The 23,966-nt window shown below is 44.6% G+C and overlaps 1 protein-coding gene across 7 annotated transcripts in view; it reads right to left on the bottom strand.

Annotated features, from left to right (window-relative positions):
• The window catches only part of LOC135196184 (glutamyl-tRNA(Gln) amidotransferase subunit B, mitochondrial-like), a 579,413-nt gene that overhangs the window by 370,995 nt on the left and 184,452 nt on the right, over positions 1 to 23,966 (bottom strand). For 6 of the 7 annotated variants that reach the window (XM_064222773.1, XM_064222774.1, XM_064222776.1 and 3 more), the window contains one exon: positions 18,256 to 18,369. The exons of the other annotated variant lie outside the window; for it this stretch is intronic. In XM_064222773.1, coding sequence (XP_064078843.1) covers positions 18,256 to 18,369 — 114 coding nt within the window. The remainder of the gene's footprint in view (positions 1 to 18,255; positions 18,370 to 23,966) is intronic. 7 annotated transcript variants of the gene reach the window in all.

Here is a 23,966-nt window from a genome sequence, read left to right as displayed (position 1 = left end):
TGATTTATGTGGCTCGATTTGGAACCCCTCTCTGTTTATGCAGTGGACTATCACCGCACTGTCTAATACTAGTTTGATGTGGATTCTCTTCGCTGGAGAGAGTTTCTTCAGGGTCAGAAATACTGCCATGGCTTCCAGTACATTGATATGCAGCTGGCGGAATGTTACCGACCATGACCCTTGTGCTTTTTCGTGCTGGGAGTATCCTCCCCAGCCGCTTAGGGAGGCGTCCGTGTAAACCACCAGGGCTGGTGGAGGGAACTGTAATGGTATTGATTTTGCCAGGCTCTTGACTTCTGTCCAAGGACGGAGTCTCTTCCGTAATATCGGCGGGATCCGGGAAACTTTTTCCCGAGATTTCCAGTTTGCTCTGGTCAGCCAGACCCGGTTTATATCCTTCAGTTTGGCTTTTAATAGAACGTCCGTTACCGACGCGAATTGGAGTGAACCTAAGATTCTTTCTTGGTTCCGCCGAGATGTCTGTTTGCCTTTGAGGAACTGTTTTGTAGCCTTCGCTATCTCCCTGCGCTTCACCGGCAGGATTGATAATTGGTACGAGTTCAGGTCCCATTGTATTCCCAACCACTGAAAGCGTGGTGCCGGAGTCAGCTGGGATTTGTTCGTGTTTATCTGGAATCCCAAGTATTCCAGAAAACTTATCACTTTGTCCGTTGCTTTGCGGCATTCTTCGGCATCTGTGGCCCAGATAAGCCAATCGTCTAGGTAAGCTACTAGCATTACCCCTTGAGTTCTCAATTCTTGTACTACTGTCTCCGCTATCTTTGTAAGTATTCTGGGCGCTATGTTGAGCCCGAATGGCATCACTTTGAAAACATAGGCCCGTTTGCCTAGTCTGAAGCCTAGGAAGGGACGGAAGTGTCTTGCTACCGGGACATGATAGTAGGCATCTGTAAGATCTATAGAGGTGGTGACGGCCCCACGGGGAAGTAAGGTCCGCACCTGCGAGACGGTTAACATACAGAACTTGTCGCAATGAATGTATGAGTTTAGATGGGACAAGTCTAGGATTATTCTTGGCTTGTTTGAGTCTTTCTTTGGAACGCTGAACAAGCGCCCTTGAAATTTCAAGTGTTTGACTTCTATCACTACCTTCTTTTGAAGGTCTTGGGTGTACTCTACTAAGTCCGCCATTGGGTTTTGGTAAAAGCTGGTTGATGGAGGAGGCCCTTCTTTCCAACTCCATCCCAGACCTTTTGATACAATACTGTGGGGCCCAATTGCTGAACCTCCAATGGTTCCGGAAGAGGTACAGCCTCCCTCCTACCTGTGGAGTCTCACTGGCTAGCAGATGGGCGACTTCCCCGGCTTCCCCGGAAGCCTCTGCCTCGGGCGGAGGCTCTTCCGCCGGCCCTGTGCCGGAAAGCTCCTCTGGCTTGGCTACCTCTGGCAAATCTGTTGTACCCTTGAAACACCCCTTGGGTTTCAAAGGTAGCGTTGAAGGCTGGGGAGGCAGTAAAGGTGGCCGAGCTCTGGGGCTGCTGAGAGGGTTGGCTCAGTAGCACGAATTGCTGTTGGGGTTGGGCTTTCGAGGTGGAGGGTTGGTCCAGCTGGGTTACCGGGACAGCCTGTACCACAGCTTGGGGTTGGGTGGTTTGGAAGGATTTGAACTTCCTTGTCCTCTTCCTGCCCCTAGGATGTGCTCCGGAGGGTTCAAACCTCCTCTTGGTAATGAGCCCTCAGCGTATCCTCAAACTCTGGTTTACTCTAGCTGCTTCCCCGAGAACCTCGTTTACGATGGTCTCCGGGAACAGTTTCGATCCCCAGATTGAGGATTTGATGAGCCTATTCGGCTCGTGCCTGATGGAAGCATCCGCCAAGACGAGCTTCCTGCAGGTCCTCCTAGCTACTGCAAAATCATATATATCGCACTGTACGGTGTGAAGAAATGACTTCGTCAGGATTTTGAAGAGCGGTTCATCCGCGTATACCAGGGAAGTCATTTCTGTCTAGGTGGCGGAATTGAGGGACCTGCTTAGCCTGCACCTCGCCTCGTACTCAGCCTTTACCATGGCTTCTGGAAGCCTAGGTAGGCGTTCGCTGAATTGTGTGGTTGCGCAGTCTGGACTGAGCTTACCCACTGAAAAGGTTGCTGGGGCATCTACCCAACATTCCATGCCTCCAGGGAGCAGAAGGGAAGGCAAGTCTGTCTCCCGGAGTTGTGGCATTGGTTTTTCCTCCGTGGCCGCTTGTAGTGTCAGCTCGACCACTTTTGAGATGCACGGGGTATAAGTGTTGTCGCTCATCACGCACATTGTAAAGGGGCTCTTATGGGGTGTCAACTTTGTGTTGACACATTCCCATTCTGTCAAGGTCCGGACCCAGGCTATTTGGGCCTGGTCCCTAGGGAAGATAACGGTCTCCTTCAGGACCTTAACCTCCTTTATCAGTGCCTCCTCTGTCAATCGGGCATAGCCCTGGAAAGGAAACTGGAGACCCGGCAGGTAGAATTTGAAATCCTCTACTGGCCGGGTTCCACATCCTTCGATCGTCAGCATACCCTCAGAGAACGGGGCGTATGCTGCTGGCCTCCAAGGGTTGTTATTTTTGAAAGGCGGTAGCTTCGACGAGTCCGGCATTGCAAGGGGTTGCTGTGCATGCCCGGGCTGGAGCTGTCCTGCCATCAAGTTTTCCTGGAGCCCCGCCATCAAGGTCTCCTGGTTCCTTAGCCTTTCGGTCAGGGACTGAATAGACTGTCCCGATGTCTCGAGGCTAGAGGCCAGTTGAGATGTTATCTCCTGGAACTTGGTTTGCACCAGGTCCCCCATTTGTTGCATCAGCATGGTGGAGAAAGCCGCCGGGTCGAAGCCAGGTTCCTGGGGTCTGGCTTTAAGACCTCTTACTCTCGACCCCTGTTGTGGGGAAGTAGCTCTTGCCAAGTCCGCCACCAGTTTGGGAGCTGATGGCGTGCTGGCGCGGCTTGTCTTAGGCTTAGGCTTTGGTAGGGACTTCTTAATAGCTGTCAGAGTGTCCCTAGTGGGTTTGACTTTAGGGATCACCGAGCCCGACTTGTCCCTAACAGTCTTGGGCTTCCCGGTGAATCCCTGGAAGGAAGAAGTGAAAGAAGATTGAGACGGGCTAAAGGACAGAACTTTAGCCCGTGTACTACTTGCTTCACCTACATCCTTACCTTCGCCCTGGTTGTCAACAACCATGGGCTCATGGTCCAAGTTCATGGCTGCCACCTCTCCCAGAACCTCTTCGCCAAAACCCTCCGGGTCCTCTGGCAGGGCCTGGGTCTCCTCCCGGATCCTGGCGATGATAGGGGCCGCCAAGTCCGCCGCTACAGCTGCCGACCTCTTAGCGTTAGGATATATGAGCGAGGCCAGCTCCTCAGACAGCATGTAGGGCTGCTTGGACTTGACGTTCCTGCCAAATCCTCCGACCCAGACCTTGAGGGTTGCCAATGCCGAATCCTTGACAGCTTGCGGGGTCTGTAAGAGATAGCTACATCACGGTCTAAGCATAGAAATAAATTAATTACTAAAATTAACTTAGTCTATAATGTGATCAATATGATTCTCATTCATTATATTTCTCATTGTTATCATTAGGAGAATGGTACGTACCGACTCAGTAGTGAGGTCTTTCACTAACGTGTAACACACCTCGCACCCCTCCGGGTGCCACACCAGTAAGGAGTCCACAAGGACCGCACATCCGGCATGCGAGCGGCAAACCTCATGCCCGCACGGCTCCTGAACCATGGCCATGCATGCCGTCTCCAGGCAGCGTACCATCTGTAAGTTAATTGATACATGAGTATCACTATATAGACCCGCCGGAGATGTATCCGGCGGGGCATGCATTGCAACTCTACTGTACTCCGGTGGAATGCGTGTCTACTACTAGGATTTTATCAATTCTTGCATACCACTAGCTCCGGGCCCTAGTTATTCGTTCTTGTCATGAATCTAAAGGATTAGGCTTGGTACAAACAGAGCAGGGGAAGGATGAACCTGGCCTGACTCCGCTGGCGCCGGAGAAGCGTTTCCTAGTAAGCTAGGATCGTTTCTCTTAGCCTACTGTCCGTCCCCCACTGGGGTGCGGGACGGAATTAGAAACAAGAAGGTTGAAACCCGGGAAAGGAGCTAGGGATTAAGAACATGGTGCTTCGGGTCAGAATACCCGGCGGGGTAGATATGCCCGTTGTAGTAAGCGTACCCGAACCATGCTTAGATTAAGCTTAAATTACGCTTAAATACATATATTTTTATGGGAGGGGGAAAAAGTTGCCTACAGATGTTCATTTCAATCTATTGAAACCTTAGGAGTTCTCTCTCTCTCTCTCTCTCTCTCTCTCTCTCTCTCTCTCTCTCTCTCTCCTCTTCTTCTCTCTTGTATTTTAATGAAAATATATAAGTAATTTGTGAATTAACAGTGTTGCACATGAAAAAAAAGGTAAATTAAGTGATAAATTTTTAGAGATACGGCCCTAAGAAAAATTGCAAATTAGTAGTGAAATTTTTCCCTGTGGACATGTTTTCAAGAACGTCGTTCCGGCTTACGACGATTTTCGGGTTACGACGGTGTCTTAAGAACGGAACCCCCGTCCTGGAACCCGGGGACCGCCTGTATATATATATATATATCTATATATATATATATATATATATATATATATATATATATATATATATATATATATATATATATTGGTATTTTAGGGTAAGCCAAAAATTCTAACATTCTAGTAATATTCAATCATTTATCTTCATTTTGAAACAAATTCGAAGTCTCTAGCACAATATTTCAATTTATGGTGAATTTCTGAAAAAAACTTTTTCCTTCCCTCCGCCCGCGGATTCTCCGCCGCAAATCTCTGAAATGCTTACGTCACATTCTTGTAATGTTTGCTCCGTTTCATATTAGCCGTTATATAGTTTTATATATGAAAATGTGCGCAATTTCATGTAGAATACGTTTTATATATGAAAATGTGCGCAATTTCATGTAGAATACAACAAAAAATAATTGAAGGTCGTAGCTTTTCTTATTTTAGATATATTTGCATATAAATCGGATAAATAGAAAAAAGTCAACGTTCGGTCAATTTTGACTCGGCCGAAATGGTCGAAAAACGCAACTGTAAGCTAAAACACCAACAGTCTAGTAATATTCAATCATTTATCTTCCTTTTGATACAAATTCGAAATCTCTCGCACAATATTTCGATTTATGGTGAATTTTGAAAAAAACTTTTTCCTTCCCTCCGCTTGCATTTTCTCCGCCGCAAATCTCCGAACTGCTTACGTCACATTCTCGTAATATTTGCTCTATTTCATATTAGCCGTTTATTAGATCAACGTAAACCTATTATTATTTCTTTTGTTGATTTAAATCAGCCTTGTTTACTTTTTTGTTTACTTTTAAGTTAAATTTTTGCTGAGTATGTTTACTCTTGTGTTACCGTAAGTTAAGTGGCTTTACGATTGTTTCAGTGTTTTTGCGCCTCCTCCTCCTCCTTTGTGTATTAGTGAACTATCGTTTTAACGATTGTTATTCTTTTGCTTTGAGTGTTTATAAACACTGGGAAGGTGATGAGTGGACATGGTCGACCGGTCAACGGGAGTTCGGGTTTTGACAAGCTCTCACCAGTACTGTTTCCCGTCGCAGCATTTATTTTGATTTGGAGGACGACTTTGGATACTTACCTTTTGGACCACGCTCTTGGATATTTCCCTCACGGATTTTGGAAGACGCATATATACGTCTGTTGTGTGTGTGCCCCTCGATCACGGCTTTTTCTCGCGCAGGTGTTGTTGTCACCTGCGACTTTCACACTGCTGTTGAGTTTAGCAGACGCTCTGTCATCTGCGACCACTGTTTCTGCCCCTTTTTCCCGTCTGAGGATTTTGACGGAAAACCAGTGTCGTGTTGTATCCCCCCGGCACTGGATTCTGGATTTACCTGCCGGTGTCATCCTCGTCCAGCTGTTATACGGGAGTGAGAGCTACTTGACTCGTGAGGTGGCTAGTAGGGAGTCTGTCGCCAGGTAAGACGTATTATCGTTCCTCTTGTATCGGGAAATGTGTTGCCCTTCAGTACCTGGCGTACAGTATTTGCCCTTCCGTTAGCAGCTTGATGGACTGATCACGGCCCTGAGTTCAACTCCTCTTCTGGAATTTCACTTGAGGTGAAATTGTTTATTTTTGCCAATTTTTATTATTTATAAATATATATATGTGTAAGCTTACATGTATATGTTGTCATATTTGTTTGTGTGTTAGTATTTAGTGGACCGAGTTCCACATTGTTTAGCTTTGTGTTGTAGGTAGGAATATTAAGGTTTTCCTTGTTATCATCTCTTACTTCCTTCTACCTTATTATTATTAGGTTATTGATTATTTTGGCTAGCCTTATTGGGATCCACCTTGTTATTATTAAGTGTTTTCTCTCTTGGAATTTTCTCTTGTTTAGGGCTTAGTGTAGTAGCTTTAGGTTTTCTTGTGAGTTCCCGAGAACTAGGTATTTGTTCTCTAGAATATTCTGTGCAATTAATCTCACAAGGTTGATTTAAGTCGTTGCTCTAGTTTATAATAAATAGTGTTAAGTTTTCTTGAGTTTCTGTTTCTGTCCTTCCTTGTCACTGAGGTACATGTACTGACTGCAATCATTGAGAATATAAAGACCTAAAAAGAACCTGTACTGCAACCTGGGAGGTTGTAACAATTGGCGACCGTGACAGGATTGCACTCGGGTGTACTCAGTGTTTTGGTTGGCGGAACAGCGCTCAGTGGATTTACCAGTATTTGTTGCTGTTTGGTGTAAATTGTGCCTTACGTCCCCCTTTAATTTTGGAACCATGGAAGAATTTATTTTTGATCCAGCTGAGTTTTTGGGATCGGCAGATTGCCTTAGGCATCTTCCTGTATTGAGTAAAGAGTATTTGGTGAGTTGTGCTCGCTGGTTATGTGTCCCACTTAAGGCTGCGAACACTAGGGCCCAGTTGCTGATAGCTGTAAAAAGTAAGGTAGCTCAAGGTATGGCTGAAGGAGAGAATTTAGCTAGGGATTTTGACAGTGGTTGGTGATTAGTGGACTCAGAGCGAGAGGTAGTGTGATTGAGGATGTTAGTGTGAATCCAGGTCTTTCTTTGTTTGAAGATCCTCCTCGTACTGGAACAATTTTTGAAGGGCAGGCTAATTTGCAATTTAAAGCTAATGTGTCCACTAACCCATTTTTAGTAGAAAACCCTGTCCCAGTGAATGTAGCCCCAGTACAGCCTGTAGTGTCCCAGGAGGACAGTGAATATAGCTTAATTTGTAGGAGGATAGAGTTAATGAAGATCGAGTTTGAAGAGAACGAGAGGGTGAGGCGGCATGAGCTAGAGATGGCCAATGTAAATTTGGAGTTGGCTAGGTTACAAGGTTCTCCTAATAGATTAAGTACTCCCTGTGGACCATCTCCTGATAAATTTAATATAGGGGCAGCTCTGAAGTTGGTCCCTGTATTTGATGAGAGAAATGTGCCTGAATTTTTTAAGGCTTTTGAACGGGTAGCTACCAGGTTGTCTTGGCCCACCGAGATGTGGACAGTCCTAATTCGGTGTAGGCTGGTGGGCAAGGCAATCCGGGTGTATAATTCTTTGGAGGAGGGTGTAGCCCGTGATTATAATAAAGTGAAGGCGTTAGTCCTCAAGGCCTATGACCTTGTCCCTGGGGCCTATCGCCTAAAATTTAGGAATTTTGTTTAGCACCCTGCTCTTTCATTTATAGAATTTGCTAGGCTCAAGGAAGAGCAGTTTGATGATTGGCTAAAGAGCCGACAGGTGGCCTCTTTCTCCTCCTTAAGGGAATTAATGCTGTTGGAGGAATTTAAGAAACATTGTAGCAAGGAACTGAGAATATATTTAGAGGAAGTAAAAGCTGCCAGTATAAGTAAGGCGGCTCAGATTGCTGATGAGTTCATCTTGACCCATCGAGCTGGGTCCGGTAATTTTAGTTCCCAGTTAACAAATTTCCAGCCTGCTAGGCCAAATAATTTTAATATGAAATCTCGTAATGTTGGAGATACTAGGGTAAAGCATTCAGGAGTCCCAACTTATTCTAAGAATGAGAATGGTCAGGGAAAAGTCTCAAGTGGTGGGCACACTAGAGTCTTTTCCAAAAAACGGTTGATATCTGGTAATGTGAGTAGAGGTAGTGGGACCTGCTTTTGGTGCAATAAGCCCGGGAATTATCAGGCTCAGTGTAATGCCAGAAGGAGGTATCTCCAGAGAAATGGTGACAGTAGTGGTCACAACCCTATAACTCTACTTTCAAATAAGTCTAATCCCAAGGTTGAGAATCCATCAGTGGTTGTTAGTGGTAATGAGATTAGTTGTGACAGCAGTAATGTGAATCCAACTGGGAGTAGTCAGGCATGACTCTATGATAAATATATCTGGCCTGGTAGACTGGTTACTGATTCAGGAGTCCTTATCTTAGAGTTTAGTTTAGATGTAGGTTTGGTTAAGTGCATTGTTTTTGTATGTTCAACCTCGGTAAGGTCTATCAGTTTTTTTTGGTAATCGTTCGAGTCTTGGTTTAGCCTTCTTTAAGGTGCCCTATTGTCTGGTTTGGTAAGTTCTCTTCGTGAAGCTATGCTTCTTTTGTCATGTGTATTGTAATAATATTCATAACCTTTATTTTTCAGGGTTGTTTAAATATTTATCTTGATCTGGTTTTTTATCTCTATAATATTATGTTAATTCCTTTTCATTTCAGCATTCTTACAGTATTTGATTTTAAAAAAATGTATTCTATGTGAATAATTTGTTTTGTTTTGGGGGAGGAAGGTATTAGGTTAACATAAAACTATTATTATTTCTTTTGTTGATTTAAATCAGCCTTGTTTACTTTTTTGTTTACTTTTAAGTTAAATTTTTGCTGAGTATGTTTACTCTTGTGTTACCGTAAGTTAAGTGGCTTTACGATTGTTTCAGTGTTTTTGCGCCTCCTCCTCCTCCTTTGTGTATTAGTGAACTATCGTTTTAACGATTGTTATTCTTTTGCTTTGAGTGTTTATAAACACTGGGAAGGTGATGAGTGGACATGGTCGACCGGTCAACGGGAGTTCGGGTTTTGACAAGCTCTCACCAGTACTGTTTCCCGTCGCAGCATTTATTTTGATTTGGAGGACGACTTTGGATACTTACCTTTTGGACCACACTCTTGGATATTTCCCTCACGGATTTTGGAAGACGCATATATACGTCTGTTGTGTGTGTGCCCCTCGATCACGGCTTTTTCTCGCGCAGGTGTTGTTGTCACCTGCGACTTTCACACTGCTGTTGAGTTTAGCAGACGCTCTGTCATCTGCGACCACTGTTTCTGCCCCTTTTTCCCGTCTGAGGATTTTGACGGGAAAACCAGTGTCGTCGTTGTATCCCGGCACTGGATTCTGGATTTACCTGCCGTGTCATCCTCGTCCAGCTGTTATACGGGAGTGAGAGCTACTTGACTCGTGAGGTGGCTAGTAGGGAGTCTGTCGCCAGGTAAGACGTATTATCGTTCCTCTTGTATCGGGAAATGTGTTGCCCTTCAGTACCTGGCGTACAGTATTTGCCCTTCCGTTAGCAGCTTGATGGACTGATCACGGCCCTGAGTTCAACTCCTCTTCTGGAATTTCACTTGAGGTGAAATTGTTTATTTTTGCCAATTTTTATTATTTATAAATATATATATGTGTAAGTTTACATGTATATGTTGTCATATTTGTTTGTGTGTTAGTATTTAGTGGACCGAGTTCCACATTGTTTAGCTTTGTGTTGTAGGTAGGAATATTAAGGTTTTCCTTGTTATCATCTCTTACTTCCTTCTACCTTATTATTATTAGGTTATTGATTATTTTGGCTAGCCTTATTGGGATCCACCTTGTTATTATTAAGTGTTTTCTCTCTTGGAATTTTCTCTTGTTTAGGGCTTAGTGTAGTAGCTTTAGGTTTTCTTGTGAGTTCCCGAGAACTAGGTATTTGTTCTCTTGAATATTCTGTACAATTAATCTCACAAGGTTGATTTAAGTCATTGCTCTAGTTTATAATAAAAAGTGTTAAGTTTTCTTGAGTTTCTGTTTCCTTCCTTCCTTGTCATTGAGGTACATGTACTGACTGCAATCCTTGAGAATATAAAGACCTAAAAAGAACCTGTACTGCAACCTGGGAGGTTGTAACACCGTTATATAGTTTTATACATGAAAATGTGCAAAATTTCATGTAGAATATAACAAAAAATAATTGAAGGTTGTAGCATTTCTTATTTTTGAAATATTTGCATATAAATCACGATAAATATAAAAAAATCGACATTCAGTCAACTTTGACTACCGAAATGGTCGAAAAATGCAATTGTAAGCTAAAGCTCTTAGAGTCTAGTAATATTCAATCATTTATCTTCATTTATTTTGAAACAAATTCGAAGTCTCTAGCACAATATTTTGATTTATGGTGAATTTTTGAAAAAAAACTTTTTCCTTCCCTCCGAGCGCGGATTCTCCGCCGTAAATCTCCGAAATGCTTACTTCGCATTCTCATAATATTTGCTCTGTTTCATATTAGCCGTTTCATAGAGTTTTATATATGAAAATGTGCGCAATTTTATGTAAAATACAACAAAAAATAATTGAAGGTTGTAGCTTTCCTCATTTTTGAAATATTTGCATATAAATCATGATAAATAGAAAAAAAAACCCCGTTTGGTCAATTTTGACTTGACCGAAATGGTCGAAAAACGCAATTGAAAGCTAAAACACCAACAGTCTAGTAGTATTCAATCATTTATCTTCATTTTCAAATGAATTCGAAGTCTCTAGCACAATATTTCGATTTATGGTGAATTTTTGAAAAAACTTTTTCCTTCCCTCTGCGCGCGGATTCTCTGCCGCAAATCTACGAAATGCTTACTTCGCATTCTCGTAATATTTGCTCCATTTCATAGAGTTTTATATATGAAAATGTGAGCAATTTCATGTAGAATACAAAAAAAAATAATTGAAGGTCGTAGCTTTTCACATTTTTGAAATATTTGCATATAAATAAAAATAAATAAAAAAATTCGACATTCGGTTAACTTTAACTCGTCCGAAATGGTCGAAAAATGCAATTGTAAGCTAAAACTCTTACAGTCTAGTAATATTCAATCATTTATCTTCACTTTGAAACAAATTGGAAGTCTCTAGAACAATATTTCGATTTATGGTGAATTTTTGAAAAAAAAAAAATTTTACGTCTGCTCGTTACGAATTCATGCATCATTTTGTGATAATATTTTCTCTATGTTGCTTTGGTCGTTTTACAATGTGTTATATACCAAAATGATCGCAATTTAGTGTACAATACAACGGAATAAAAATTAACTCGTTAGCTTCAATCGTTTTGCTCACAGCACGATTTGTATACAATTATATATGAAATTTTTTTTTGCGGTCATATATCCCAATATTTATATATGATAATGATATTTTTTTCTTTTCTGATGGTTGCATACTAAACTTCAGGCAATGACAAAAAAAGGAGCCAAAAATGAACTCTTAATCTTGAAAACTAAGCGTGCTGTGATTTAAAAAAAAAATGGTATTTTTATGATAAAATAATGTTTTACGTATACTTACCTAGTAGTTACATATAGCTGTAGTCTCTGACGTCACGGCAGAATTTCGAATTTTGCAGCAGCGCTAATTGACTGGTCAGGTGATTCCCGTACCCCCTCCCTCTACCGGGGAATGTAGAACTACCACAACTAAACCTCAGAATTTTTATGCCTACCTGTCCATGTGAGGGGAGGTGGGTGGGCTCTAATGATGTAACTACCAGGTAAGTATACGTAAAACATTATTTTATCATAAAAATACCATTTTTACGTATGCAACTTACCTGGTAGTTACATATAGCTGATTGGCACATTTTGGAGGTGGGGCCATGGCAGCTAACCATATTCAATGAGGAATTTCTATTGGAATTTAGTAGTTCTCTTTTAGTCCTTACCTTTTAAGATAGCCGACTCGAAGGTTACTGCCTCTTAAGTCTGCTGATCTTGAAAGCCTTGACGAAGGACATGGAGCCTTGCGTCAAGCTATAGACACGTACCCAGCATTGGCGAGGTATATGGAACCGTGCGCCAAGCTATATATACGTACCAGCATTGGCGGGGTATATGGAGCCGCGCACCAAGCTATAGAAGTATACCAGCATTGGCGTGATATATGGATCCAAGCGCCAAGCTATAGACATTTACATGTAGTCTAGGGCTAACCGTGGACTGACATGCGATAATTAGTATACATCTGCTCATGGAGCCGTACACAATAAACAATAAGGACAACAACAACATGGAAATCACCTTCACCTAAATATTTTTACCCTTTACCTAAATGGACTGTAGGGTACCACTAGTACACTTCTGTACCCTCAGACACCCTTAAAAAACAACACCAAAGATCAAGTTAAAAATTATTAGGAAGGATTGACTTCCTTTCTTCCCTTACCCAACACCGTGCCAGTTACTACAAAAGGTCCCAAAGTGGAACAGTTTTCGTACACTGCTTGAATCTCCGTTAAATAATGTGTTGCAAACACTGACTTACATTTCCAATACGTTGCATTGATAATGACGTCTAAAGATAAATTGCGTTTATACGCCATAGAAGTTGCAACAGCTCTGACTTCATGGGCCTTCACTCTAGCCAGATCAACCTCTGGTTCTCCCAACTGAGAGTGAGCTTCAACTATTAAATCCCTCAAAAAAAAAGGATATTGCATTCTTAGATAATATCCTCAAAGGATTTCTTACTGAACACCAAAGATTGTCTGACCCTCCTCTTATTTGTTGAGTCCTGTGTATATAATACTTCAGGGCTCTTACTGGACATAATGATCTCTCTGGTTCTCCCTCTCCTACTAACTCTGAGAGGCCCTTTATTTCGAACGAACGAGGCCATGGTTGTGAGGGTGACTCATTCTTTGCTAAAAAGCCAATCGTCGATGTGCATATTGCTTTGTCTTGTGCAAATGCCACTCTTTTATCGATGGCGTGAATTTCACTTATCCTTTTGGCAGACGCTGGAGCCACTAAGAATAATGTTTTCCTAGTGAGATCTCTGAAAGCTATCTCACTTAACGGTTCAAACCTCGTAGATAGAAGCCATTTGAGCACTATATCTAGATTCCAAGAGATCATCTTATTTCCTTCCTGTATCCTTTGATATTAGGAGTCAAGAGTTTCCTTCTGTTTTAAGGAAAATAAGGAAGTCTGCCATTTGAATTATAGAGGTTTTAGTAGACGAGACTCCATGCTGTCTACACCAGGCCCTAAAGATTGACCATTTTGCCTGGTAGACCGCTGCTGAAGATTCTCTCCTTGGCCAGGCAATAGCCAGTGAAGCTCGTCTTAAAAACCCCTTCTGTCTGAGGGTACGCTCGACAGTTTGAATGCGGTCAGACGTAGAGCGTGGATATTCTCGTGGAATCTCCTGAAATGAGGTTGTTTGAGTAAATCTACTCGCTCTGGAAGTTTCCTCGGGTAGTCTATTAGAAGGTCCAGGATCTCCGGGAACCATTCTCTTGCTGGCCAGAATGGAGCTATTAACGTCATTCTGACATTTGTGTGTTGCCTGAACTTTGTCAATACTGCCCTGATCATTTTCATTGGAGGAAAGGCATAGAGGTCCAAGTCCGACCAATCTAGCAGCATTGCGTCTAAAGTGAACGCTTTCTTGTCGGGTACGGGGGAGCAATATATTGGCAATCTTGTTGTCTTTTCCGTGGCAAACAAGTCCACTAGAGGTCTTCCCACAGATTCCACAACTGCTGGCATATCTGTAAGTGCAGAGTCCACTCTGTAGGTAGTACCTGATTTCTCCTGCTCAACTCGTCAGCTCTTACATTGTATCTCCCCTGTACAAACCTGGTGAGCATTCTTGTCCGATTTTCTTTCGTCCAGATGAGTAACTCCCTCATCGCTTCGCACACAGAGAAGGAGCAAGTCCCCCCTTGTTTCTTGATGTACGAGAGAGCTGTGGTGTTGTCGCAATTGATGACGACCACTTTTCCCTGTACTTCCTTGGCAAAGGCCTTCAATCCCAAATGTATTGCCTTTAGTTCTTTTAGATTTATATGCCACTGTCTTTGACTGATTGTCCACAAGCCTGACACTTCCTTCTTTCCCAGCACCGCTCCCCATCCTTGATCCGAGGCGTCTGAGAAGAATGCAAGGTTGGAGTTCAGTGGCCAAAGAGACAGACCCTCCTTGAGTCTTTTTTTCTAACCTCCACAAAAGGAGATCTTGCTTTATTTCCTCCGTTATTGGAAAAACAAAAGTGTCTTGGACTCTCTTTCTTTCCCAACTTGCTCTGAGGAAGAACTGAAGCGGTCTCATGTAGAGTCTTCCCAGAGTTACAAACTGTTCTATTGAAGCTAAGGTCCCCAAAAGACTCATCCACTCGTTGGCTGAGCATGTCTTTTTTGCTAAAAATTGATTGACTTTCCTCAGTCATGAACTCACTCTCTGTTCTGACGGAAAAGCCCGAAAAGCTACTTAGTTCATTGTCACTCCAAGGTAAGTTAAAATTTGGTTCGGAATCAGTTGAGATTTTTTGAAATTCACTAGAAGACCCAGCTCTTCTGTCAGTTGAATTGTCTTCTGCAAATCCTTCACACACCCTTCTTTTGACTGTCGTCTAAATAGAGCGCTACTCTTATTTCTTCTAGGTGTAACCACCTTGCTACTGATGAGAGGACTCTTGTGAATACTTGTGGCGCTGTGGATAGTCCAAAGCATAGGGCCCTGAACTGGTATGTCCTTCCCTGAACCACGAATCTTAGGTACTTCCTCGAGTCTATGTGAATTGGAATGTGGAAGTACGCGTCCTGTAGGTCTATGGAAGCCATCCAATCTCCTTGACGAAGTGCTGACAAAACCGACTGGATGGTCTCCATCGAAAATTTTGTCTTGCTCACAAATTTGTTCAGGGCACTGACATCCAATACTGGTCTCCACCCTCCCGAAGCTTTCGGGACAATGAATAGGCGATTGTAAAAGCCTGGGGTGTTCTGATCTTTTACCAGCTCAATCACTCTCTTTTCTAATAGAGCCGACAGTTCCTTTCTCAACGCGCAACATTTCTCTAAGTTTGACGAGTAAGCTGTCAAAACTATCGGTACCTTTGACAGAGGAGGATGTTTTACAAACGGAATCGAACATCCTTCCTTCAGTACCGATACTGTCCATGGATCTGCTCCTCTTCGTTCCCAAACTTGCCAGAATTCCTGGAGTCTGGCTCCGACTGGTGTGTGAAGGATTCCCTGCTCATTTCTTAGAAGTTGTTGTCTGATTGGGCTTAGGACCGAAACTAACTCTAGGCCTCGATCTCTGCAATCCTCTTGTAGGTGCTCTGCCCCGAAAGGGCTTCTCCTGCTCGACAACTGGCGCTGGGCGTACACTCGAAGTCGTCGTGCCTTTCGGCTTCTTAGCCGACTGAGCTAAAAGGTCTTGAGTTGCTTTCTGGACCAGAGAGGCAGAAATTTCAGACACTAAATCCTTAAGAAAAAGGTTACACTTATCAAGTGGAGCAAACATAAGCACCGACTTCTGGGTTCTTGTTACTCCCTTAGATGTAAATGCACACCAAAGCTGATGTTTCTTGAGGATCCCCACAGTAAATAAGGAAGCGATTTCAGTCGCTCCATCCCTTATTCCTGTATCAATACAGGACATCACATTGGAGAAGTCACTAAAATGTTCTTGACAGGTTAAAAGACTTTGCCTTTCTTCCCAAGGCGCCAATCGACCAATCCAAGAAGCTTATTACTTCCATAAGACTGAAAACCACCTTCAGCAAATGATCTAATTTGCAACTCGTAAAGAAAATCTTCGCTGAATTCAAAGCAGAACGTCTGGACGAGTCCACTAGGCTGGAGAAGTCTCCATGAGAGGAGGCAGCGCCTCCCAGGGAGAAGGCTTCCCCAGTTTTGTACCAAACTCTGCTCTTAGTTAAAAGTCTCGAAGGAGGGAAACAAAACACGGTCCTACCTTGCTCCCTCTTTTCTCGCAACCACTCATCCATCTTTTTCAACGCCTTTTTAGCTGAAATCGACAAAACCAGCTTAATGAAAGTCGAAGAATCTGGTTTAATATCTCTAGCATACTGGGATTCAGGTGAGGCGGGAGTGACTGGCGAAAAAGATTCTGGAAAGTTATCTAGGAAAAAGTTGAGTAATTGTTTGTATGTCGACGACTGAGTCTCCTTCTCGCCTTCTACTGCTTCTCCTTCTGACGCTCCTGCTGATAAATTGTCCTCCGCTTGTTCTTGATCCACTGGACAGTCTAACTCCTGCTCCACCAACTGCAGTGGCTCTTGAGACTCCTCTGGTAAAGTTCTAATTAAAAAAGGCGTAGAAGTAAGTGGTTGCTGCTTCTTACCAACTACCCCCAAAATATTCTCTAATTTTTTATTCATCTCTACTAAGAATTTATTAGAATGTCCTGAAGAACCCAAATCTTGACTTGGTTTCGTAAACTCTCTCTGTTCCAAGTCAATCAAGTCAGGCGTATGGCGCCTGGCGCCTGATACTACCGTATCAAAGCGCTTGGCCGAGTCCGAATCCGTGCGTCTGGTAGCTTGGCGTTTAGCGGCTGCTTCTTGAGAAGCCAGGCGCTTTGGTGTCTGGTGTAAAGTGGTTGTCGTGTCATCAGGCTGGCACTTCTCTACTCGCTTAAGCTCCTTCTCTTGTCTAGGTACATCAGACTGGCGCTTATCAGTCATCTCGCGACTGGAAGACTTATGCTTCCTCCTCTTCTTCAACATTGGTCTCTCTACTTCCTCAGAAGTCGAAGAGAATCCTTCCGGCGCCTCCCAAAAACTACACGACGGCTCTTCCACAGAAGCCGCGATCTTCTTCTTGGGAATTGCGGCTGGCGAAACTTGTCTCGTTCTCTTTAGTGGACGAGATTCGTCCTTAAACCTCCAACCTCTGCGAGGCAAATCGTTTACGCTCGAAGAAGACGAAGGACACTTTTGCGATACTCCTCGAACACCTTTATAGCATTGCTCTTCTGCCTCAGCCGAACTTGCGGCAGAATCGCCTGAGGGGACGACTGCTCGGATGTCAATTCCGCTCGTCTCCCTTCGGCATGCCTCCTCCCAATGTCCGGGGAGTTTGGCAGGGGCCCAGGCCTACGAGAACGAGAGGACCGAACAGCCACCTCCTCCACTGCACTATCACTTAACACAACACTTTTCTTATTCTTATCTAGCATCAAAGTATGCACAGATTCTCCTAATTTATCCATTGCTGCCATAAGCACGCTAAATCTTAAATCCATCTGTTCCCGTAAGCTGGCAACGGTGTCAGGTTCGGGAACAACGGTGTCAGGGTCAGGTAATATGTTGGGCGGATCTGGGTTAGACATAGAACAAGGAAAATCCTAACTCTCTAATTCCTGAGAAGCTAAGGAAGAAGTCCTAGATGAAGCTTTCCTTAATTTATCTTTTTCTAGCTTTCTCATATAACTCTCTAACTCCTTCCAGCCTTTATCAGTCAAATCCTTACATTCATCACATGTTAAACTTTTGCTACAGTTCTGACCTCTGCAATTAATGCACAAAGTGTGCGGGTCTAACCTAGCTTTAAGTAACCTGGTTTTGCAACCCTTGCTGCAAACCCTAAAGTGAGATCCCGAATCTGACATCATAAATTTAAACCCTGATGAAAATCACACAATTGTTGCTTATCTGGCTAAATAAAAATAAATAGCAACTGCCGAAAGCCAAATCACAAAGAGTACATCACCAAATCGATGAGTATCTGTCGTGAAAAAAACAAAGAAATTTCACCAAACAAAACCGGTGTTCCGGTTGCGACGGCAGAAAAATTCTGAAGGTTTAGTTGTGGTAGTTCTACATTCCCCGGTAGAGGGAGGGGGTACGGGAATCACCTGACCAGTCAATTAGCGCTGCCGCGAAATTTGAAATTCTGCCGTGACATCAGAGACTACAGCTATATGTAACTACCAGGTAAGTTGCATACGTAAAAACATTTTTTTCGCTTCGGCGCTCACTCCCGAACCCAGCCGGCGTACGGGAGACGATTTTTAAAATATCACTTCGGCATTTAAGGGTTAATTGGCTGCATTTTGGACTACATATTAGATGTAGCATTCCTCAATTACAAATAAGGTGATTTCGGTCAGTCTTTATGCACAATCACATATATAAGCTTTAGTAAAAGTAACAAATTGTATTTATGATGTAACTCAGTACTTACAGGAAGATCTGGATAGAAATAATGTTTTCTATCAAAATGGGAGACTTTGATGACTTGTGCCTGGAGGGCTAAAGCTGTTTTTATAGCTGCTTCTACACATCTTTTATTCAGGATCTGAAATTGAAGCTAAACTATAATACATAAAAAAGAGAAATTTTCTAAGACAATTTATATTTTTCATAGCTACAAACCTGAGGTCTTAACAATAGGATCATTTCTAGCACCTAGCTGGATCTGGTTAAAAAGCAAATGAAAGCAAGTAATCTTGTGATATCTGGCAACGCATGCGTAGCTCGGGCCAGGAGTGGTCAAGGACGACGCCACTAAGCCAGTCTGTCCCAACTCAGGATGACTTATCAAACTGAGGGACGGCTAGAGGTGGGCAGTATAACGCTAAGACCTCAGGTTTGTAGCTATGAAAAATACAAATTGTCTTAGAAAATTTGTCATTTGTTCATACGCGAACAAACCTTCGTTCTTAACAATAGGATAGACTCATACTTGGAGGGAGGTATAAGACTTCCTAGACCGGCTGGGGGTCTACCCACCAGTCCAGCTCTCAAAAGAAATGGTTCTTGGAGAGGGACTGAAGTCCGTTGAGAAGCTAGATAAATTGATATCTAACCACTCAGAACCTGAGTGACGTACAATGATATATGGGATAACCATTGTATAGGGAACCAAAGAGAAACTTTGACTGTCCAATAACAAACCAAGACACCAGGGTTTGTATTACTCCCAACTCCTCCTTGCCAAGGAGTGTAGCATATGCTACCAAATAGCGGGTAAGATATTTGTATATTGCACGACCACACTACCAGTATGACTACCATACTTACCTGTATCAGAACAGTCCAGCAAATGACGTGTCTATTCTTTAAACCACCCGAAGGAAGAAGGAAAGGTACAAGAGAAAGAAGGAGACCAGCCAACTCACTCATTCTCTCATCCACATAATCATCTTAGGTAAGATACAAAGGTGCCCTGTTAAGGGCAACTATGAAATACACAACCTGTTGGGCAGCCACCACAGGACCCAGGGAAAACGTGTCTGTAGATCTGTGGGCAACATCTTTAAGATAGAAGGAGGTGAACGTGGACTGGCGTAACCAAGTACCAGCACACTATGTACAGCCAAGTTCATTTTGAAAGCCAGAGAGGGACCAATACCTCTAACGTCATGCGCTCTAGCCTGCACAGACGTGGTGGTGGAATCATCAAGAGTCAAGTATGCCTGTCTGATGGCTTCCCATATCCAAAAAGAGATAGTATTCTTAGACACCTCTTTCTTTGGCCTGCGCTAACAAAAAGTCTGCGGTAGCCTGTTCTAAGGTGCCGAGTCCTTTTAAGATAGCAACGCAGGGCCCGGACAGGGCACAACAAAAGCTCTTGAGCATCACCAACCACAAAGTCAGTCAGTGATGGAATGGAAAACAAAGTGAGCCTGTCATCATGCACTGAGGGATTTTGGGTCTTGGCCATGAATTACGGAACAAATTCGAAGGACATCAACCCCCAACCCCTGGTGTGCTTCACCTCATAGCTCAGACCGTGGAGCTCTCCTACCCTCTTGGAAGATGCCAAAGCCAGAAGGAAAACTGTCTTGAGCGTCAGGTTCCTGTCAGATGAGCGACGCAAGGGCTCATATGGACACTTATGAAGCTCTTAAGAACCAAGGAAACATCCCACATTGGAGGCTTGAGCTCTCTAGGAGAACTCGACTGCTCAAACCCCTTAACTAGCAGGGAAAGTTCCCAGGAAGAGATGTCGATACCCTTAAGGCGTAACACTGAACTCAGTGCCGCCCTGTAGCCTCTAATAGCAGAAACGGACAAACGTTTCTCATCTCTGAGGAAGGTTAAAAAGTCTGCTATTCACTGAATAGAGGTCGCAAGTGGAGAAAAACCCTGTTTACGACACCAATCACAGTAGATTGCTATTTGCCTTGGTAAACTGCGGAGGTCGACTTTCTAAGAATGCTGGACATTTGCCCAGCTGTTCTCTGAGAAAAGCCTCTCGCTCGGAGGAGATACTTGATAGCCTCCAACAGTGACTGGTGGAACCTTTCCACATGGGGCTGACACAGATGTCGCCAAGGGGGAATCTCCCTCAGAACCTCTGACAACGACGACAGAAGATCTGGAAACTATTCCGCCTGAGGCCACAGAGGGGCTACCAAAGTCATCCTGAGACCCTGTGAACTCATCAGCATGTTCAGAACCTGATGGATCAAACAGAACGGAGGGAAGGCATACACCTCCAGGTTGTCCCAGGGATGTTGGAATGTGTCCTCTACCAATGCTAAAGGATCTGGAACCACTGAACATAACACCTCCAGCTTCTTGTTGAAGTGAGTCGTGTAAAGGTCCTGCATGGGTATCCCCCAAATCTGGAAAAGCTTGTCTGCCACCACTTGATGAAGGGACCACTCTGTGCCTAGGATCTGATCCTGGCGACTGAGTTTGTCAGCGACCACGTTCCGTTTCCCTGGGATATACCTGGCTGAGAGCTCTACCGAATTGCTGACTGCCCACTGGTGAAGCTCGACGGTCAAGGCGTGAAGTTGATGTGAAACCAGGCCTCCTTGTTTGTTCACATAGGTTACCACCGTAGTATTGTCCGACATGAGAACAACAGAATGACCCTCTACCTTCCCCCGAACCTCCTTCAGACCCAGGAAAGCCGCCTTCAACTCCAAGACGTTGATATGTTGCTGCTTATCCTCCAAACTCCAAACACCTGAAGCGATGAGGCTGCCTAAATGCGCGCCTCGACCTGCGAGGGAGGCGCCCGAGAACGAAGGAAGTCTGGTGGGAAAGAACGCAGAGGGACACCCTTCAACAGATTCTGGTCGTCCAACCACCAACGAAGGTCTTCTCTCACTTCCAGAGACAGAGGGACCATAAACAGGGGAGAGTCCTCTGCCGGAGACCAGAATTCTCCCAGTCTCCATTGCAGAGACCGAAGATGAAGACACCCATGAGGGACCAGCTTCTCCAGGGAAGATAACACTCCCAGAGGAACCTGCCACTGATGAGCTGACTGATGTGACTTTGACAGGAAGTTGCACGCTACCGCCCGCAACTTCTCCAATCTTTGATCCGACAGGAAAACTTTTGCCACTGTTGTATCAATGACCATGCCCAGGTAGAGAATCCTTTGAGTGGGTACGAGGTTTGACTTTTCCTGGTTGAATAATATGTCCAGTTCCAGACAGAACCGAAGTAGACAATCCCTCTCCTGCAGCACCTTCTCCCTGGAAACTGCCAAGACTAACCAATCGTCGAGGTACCTCAGCAAACGGATTCCCTGAGCATGGGCCCAACTTGACACGAGAGAAAAGACCCTTGTGAACACTTGAGGGGGTTTTAATCAGCCCGAAGCACAAGACTTTGAACTCCAAGATCTTGTCCGCAAGAGAGAAATGAAGGAACTTCCTGAACGTGGGATGAACAGGGATTTGGAAGTATGCGTCCCTTAAGTCTATCGACAGCATGAAGTCGCTTTCCCTCACGGCTGCCAACGCCGAGCGCAGGGTCTCCATCTTGAACTGTGTCTTCCTGACGAAGTGATTCAAGGTGGATAAGTCGATCACAGGCCTCCATCCTCCCGGGGACGGACGCACTACTTCCTCTATTGCATCCTTGTCCAGCATTTTCTGCACTTCCTCCCGAAGAGCCAAGACCTTCAGAGAATCTGGATGATATGCCTTCCTGAGCTGCGGCTTGTCCGACAGAGGAGGAGAGAAGTCGAATGGTAGTAGGTATCCCACCCGAAGGACATCTACCACCCACTTCTCCGCCCCATAACTCTGCCACTTGGCCCAATGGCCAGCCAGGCAACCCCCCCACCCGTGGCGCAGGAGAGGGAGAGGCGCCTAACCTACCGACAGCCCCTTTACCTCTGCCCCTTGGGCCCCTTCTTGGCTTAAAGGAACAAGAGCGAAAGGGGCGTTGATCTTCAGACTTAGGCTGTGTCGAACGGGAAAGCACTGCCGAACTTGAGGTCCTCGATGCTGGACCGGGGGAGGAGGAGGAGCCGGACGTCTCCGAGGACGAGACTCCGACTTAGACACGACCTGGTGCACCAGTTGGTCTTTGGTGTCAGCCCAGTGCCAGTCTATTGCATTTTCAAGTTCTGTCCGAGGAAACACAAATTGGGACTCCAACAGATCTCCGTTCCTCAATGCCAGCAAGGACTCGGTATCGAGCAATCTCTCCATCCTCGACAAAGCTGCATCCCTCCTAATCAGAAGATTAGCCCATAAATTAGCACTGAGGTGAGCTAAATATGAAAACGCCTTGCCCCCGGACTGCAACAGACTGACAAGCGAGGAGGCACTCACCAACCCTTCCGGGGACCTGTCGGAAGCTATCTTGGCAATAACCACAGACCAGAGGTCCAGCCAAGAAACTGTCTGCAACATGGAGGCCGCCATAGATTCCAATGCTGAGGCATCTTGCGGAGACAAGGACGGAGCCACCGACCTCACCTGTTCCAAAGTCAAACCCAGCTTCAGGCGAATGATGTCTGGGTTAAGATGGCGTGACAACAAAAATGCAGAGCTCGTAACATAGTACTTCCTATGTCTTGTGAGAGGCGGGGGTAGTAGTTTGGTAGAGCCCCTAAAGCAAACCGACCTGTCCCGGTCCGAAACAGAGGTGTTAACCTTCTGCAAGACTGACTGAACGTGCCCCGACAAAAGAAGCTGAAGAGATGATTTGGGGCCCTGAATAGCTCCCACTAGGGCTTCCAAGCAAGGAGTGTAAGACGACCAAGCCTGAGTCCTACTTTCCAAATTGTTAAACCCACAAATGAGATCAACAGCTTCCGAAAAGGAAGACAGAATCTCTTGCGTGTCTCCTTCCTCCTGCTCCGGCAATGGAGACCGACGACGAGAAGGGTGAGTAGGCTCTTCTAATGCACCTTCTCCACCAAAATTAATGGAGGGGTTAGCAGCCAAACAGTCCGAAACCCCTATTACCCTGCCTGGGCTGGGTCCAAGCGTCGGCCTCCGAGAAGAACCCACTTAACACTAGGAACATCACTTACCTATACAGATAACTCTGTGGCGGGATCACAAGCTTAAGAGCAAGCAGCAAATCTCCCCCACATAAACTTAATCTGTCTGGCTACCAAACCCACCCTCAATCACACTTTCCTCTTTACATTACAAAATACAGCAGGACAATTGACCCATACCTACATACAGAACAAAAATACCACAAACAGGTACTCACCTCTGGCTCCAGATAGGCTACGCTGTGCTGTCCACTGGATAGGCTATAGGTTAGCCGTGACACATCCACCGCCGATAACCAACCACGCACCAACCAAGACCAACAAACCCACCACAACTCAACAACCCGACAAACAACTGCAGACGAAGAACACCAACAGCCCGAAAGAACACGACAACCACCTGACTTACAGAAGCAAAACCACCCGCCAAAACCAACACTGCCCTAACCACCACTCACAGACACCGAAAATGCAAACCCCACCCTCTTCAACTTCACCAAAACCAGACAGACACACGCACAACAACCTTACAACACCAAAATCAATCAAATAACACAAAATCAACTAACAACCAATGGACAAATGCTGCCAAACCAACTCTGTGAATTCACTAACTGCCTTGCTTCTTCCGACTCTCGTAACAGACTTCCACTGACTTACCACAGAGCGCCACAACAGCCATGCTTCCG

The sequence above is a fragment of the Macrobrachium nipponense genome, chromosome 17, assembly GCF_015104395.2.
Source record: "Macrobrachium nipponense isolate FS-2020 chromosome 17, ASM1510439v2, whole genome shotgun sequence".
NCBI lineage: Eukaryota > Metazoa > Arthropoda > Malacostraca > Decapoda > Palaemonidae > Macrobrachium > Macrobrachium nipponense.
Note: the sequence above shows the minus strand (reverse complement) of the source record. Positions and strands in the feature narration are given on the sequence as shown.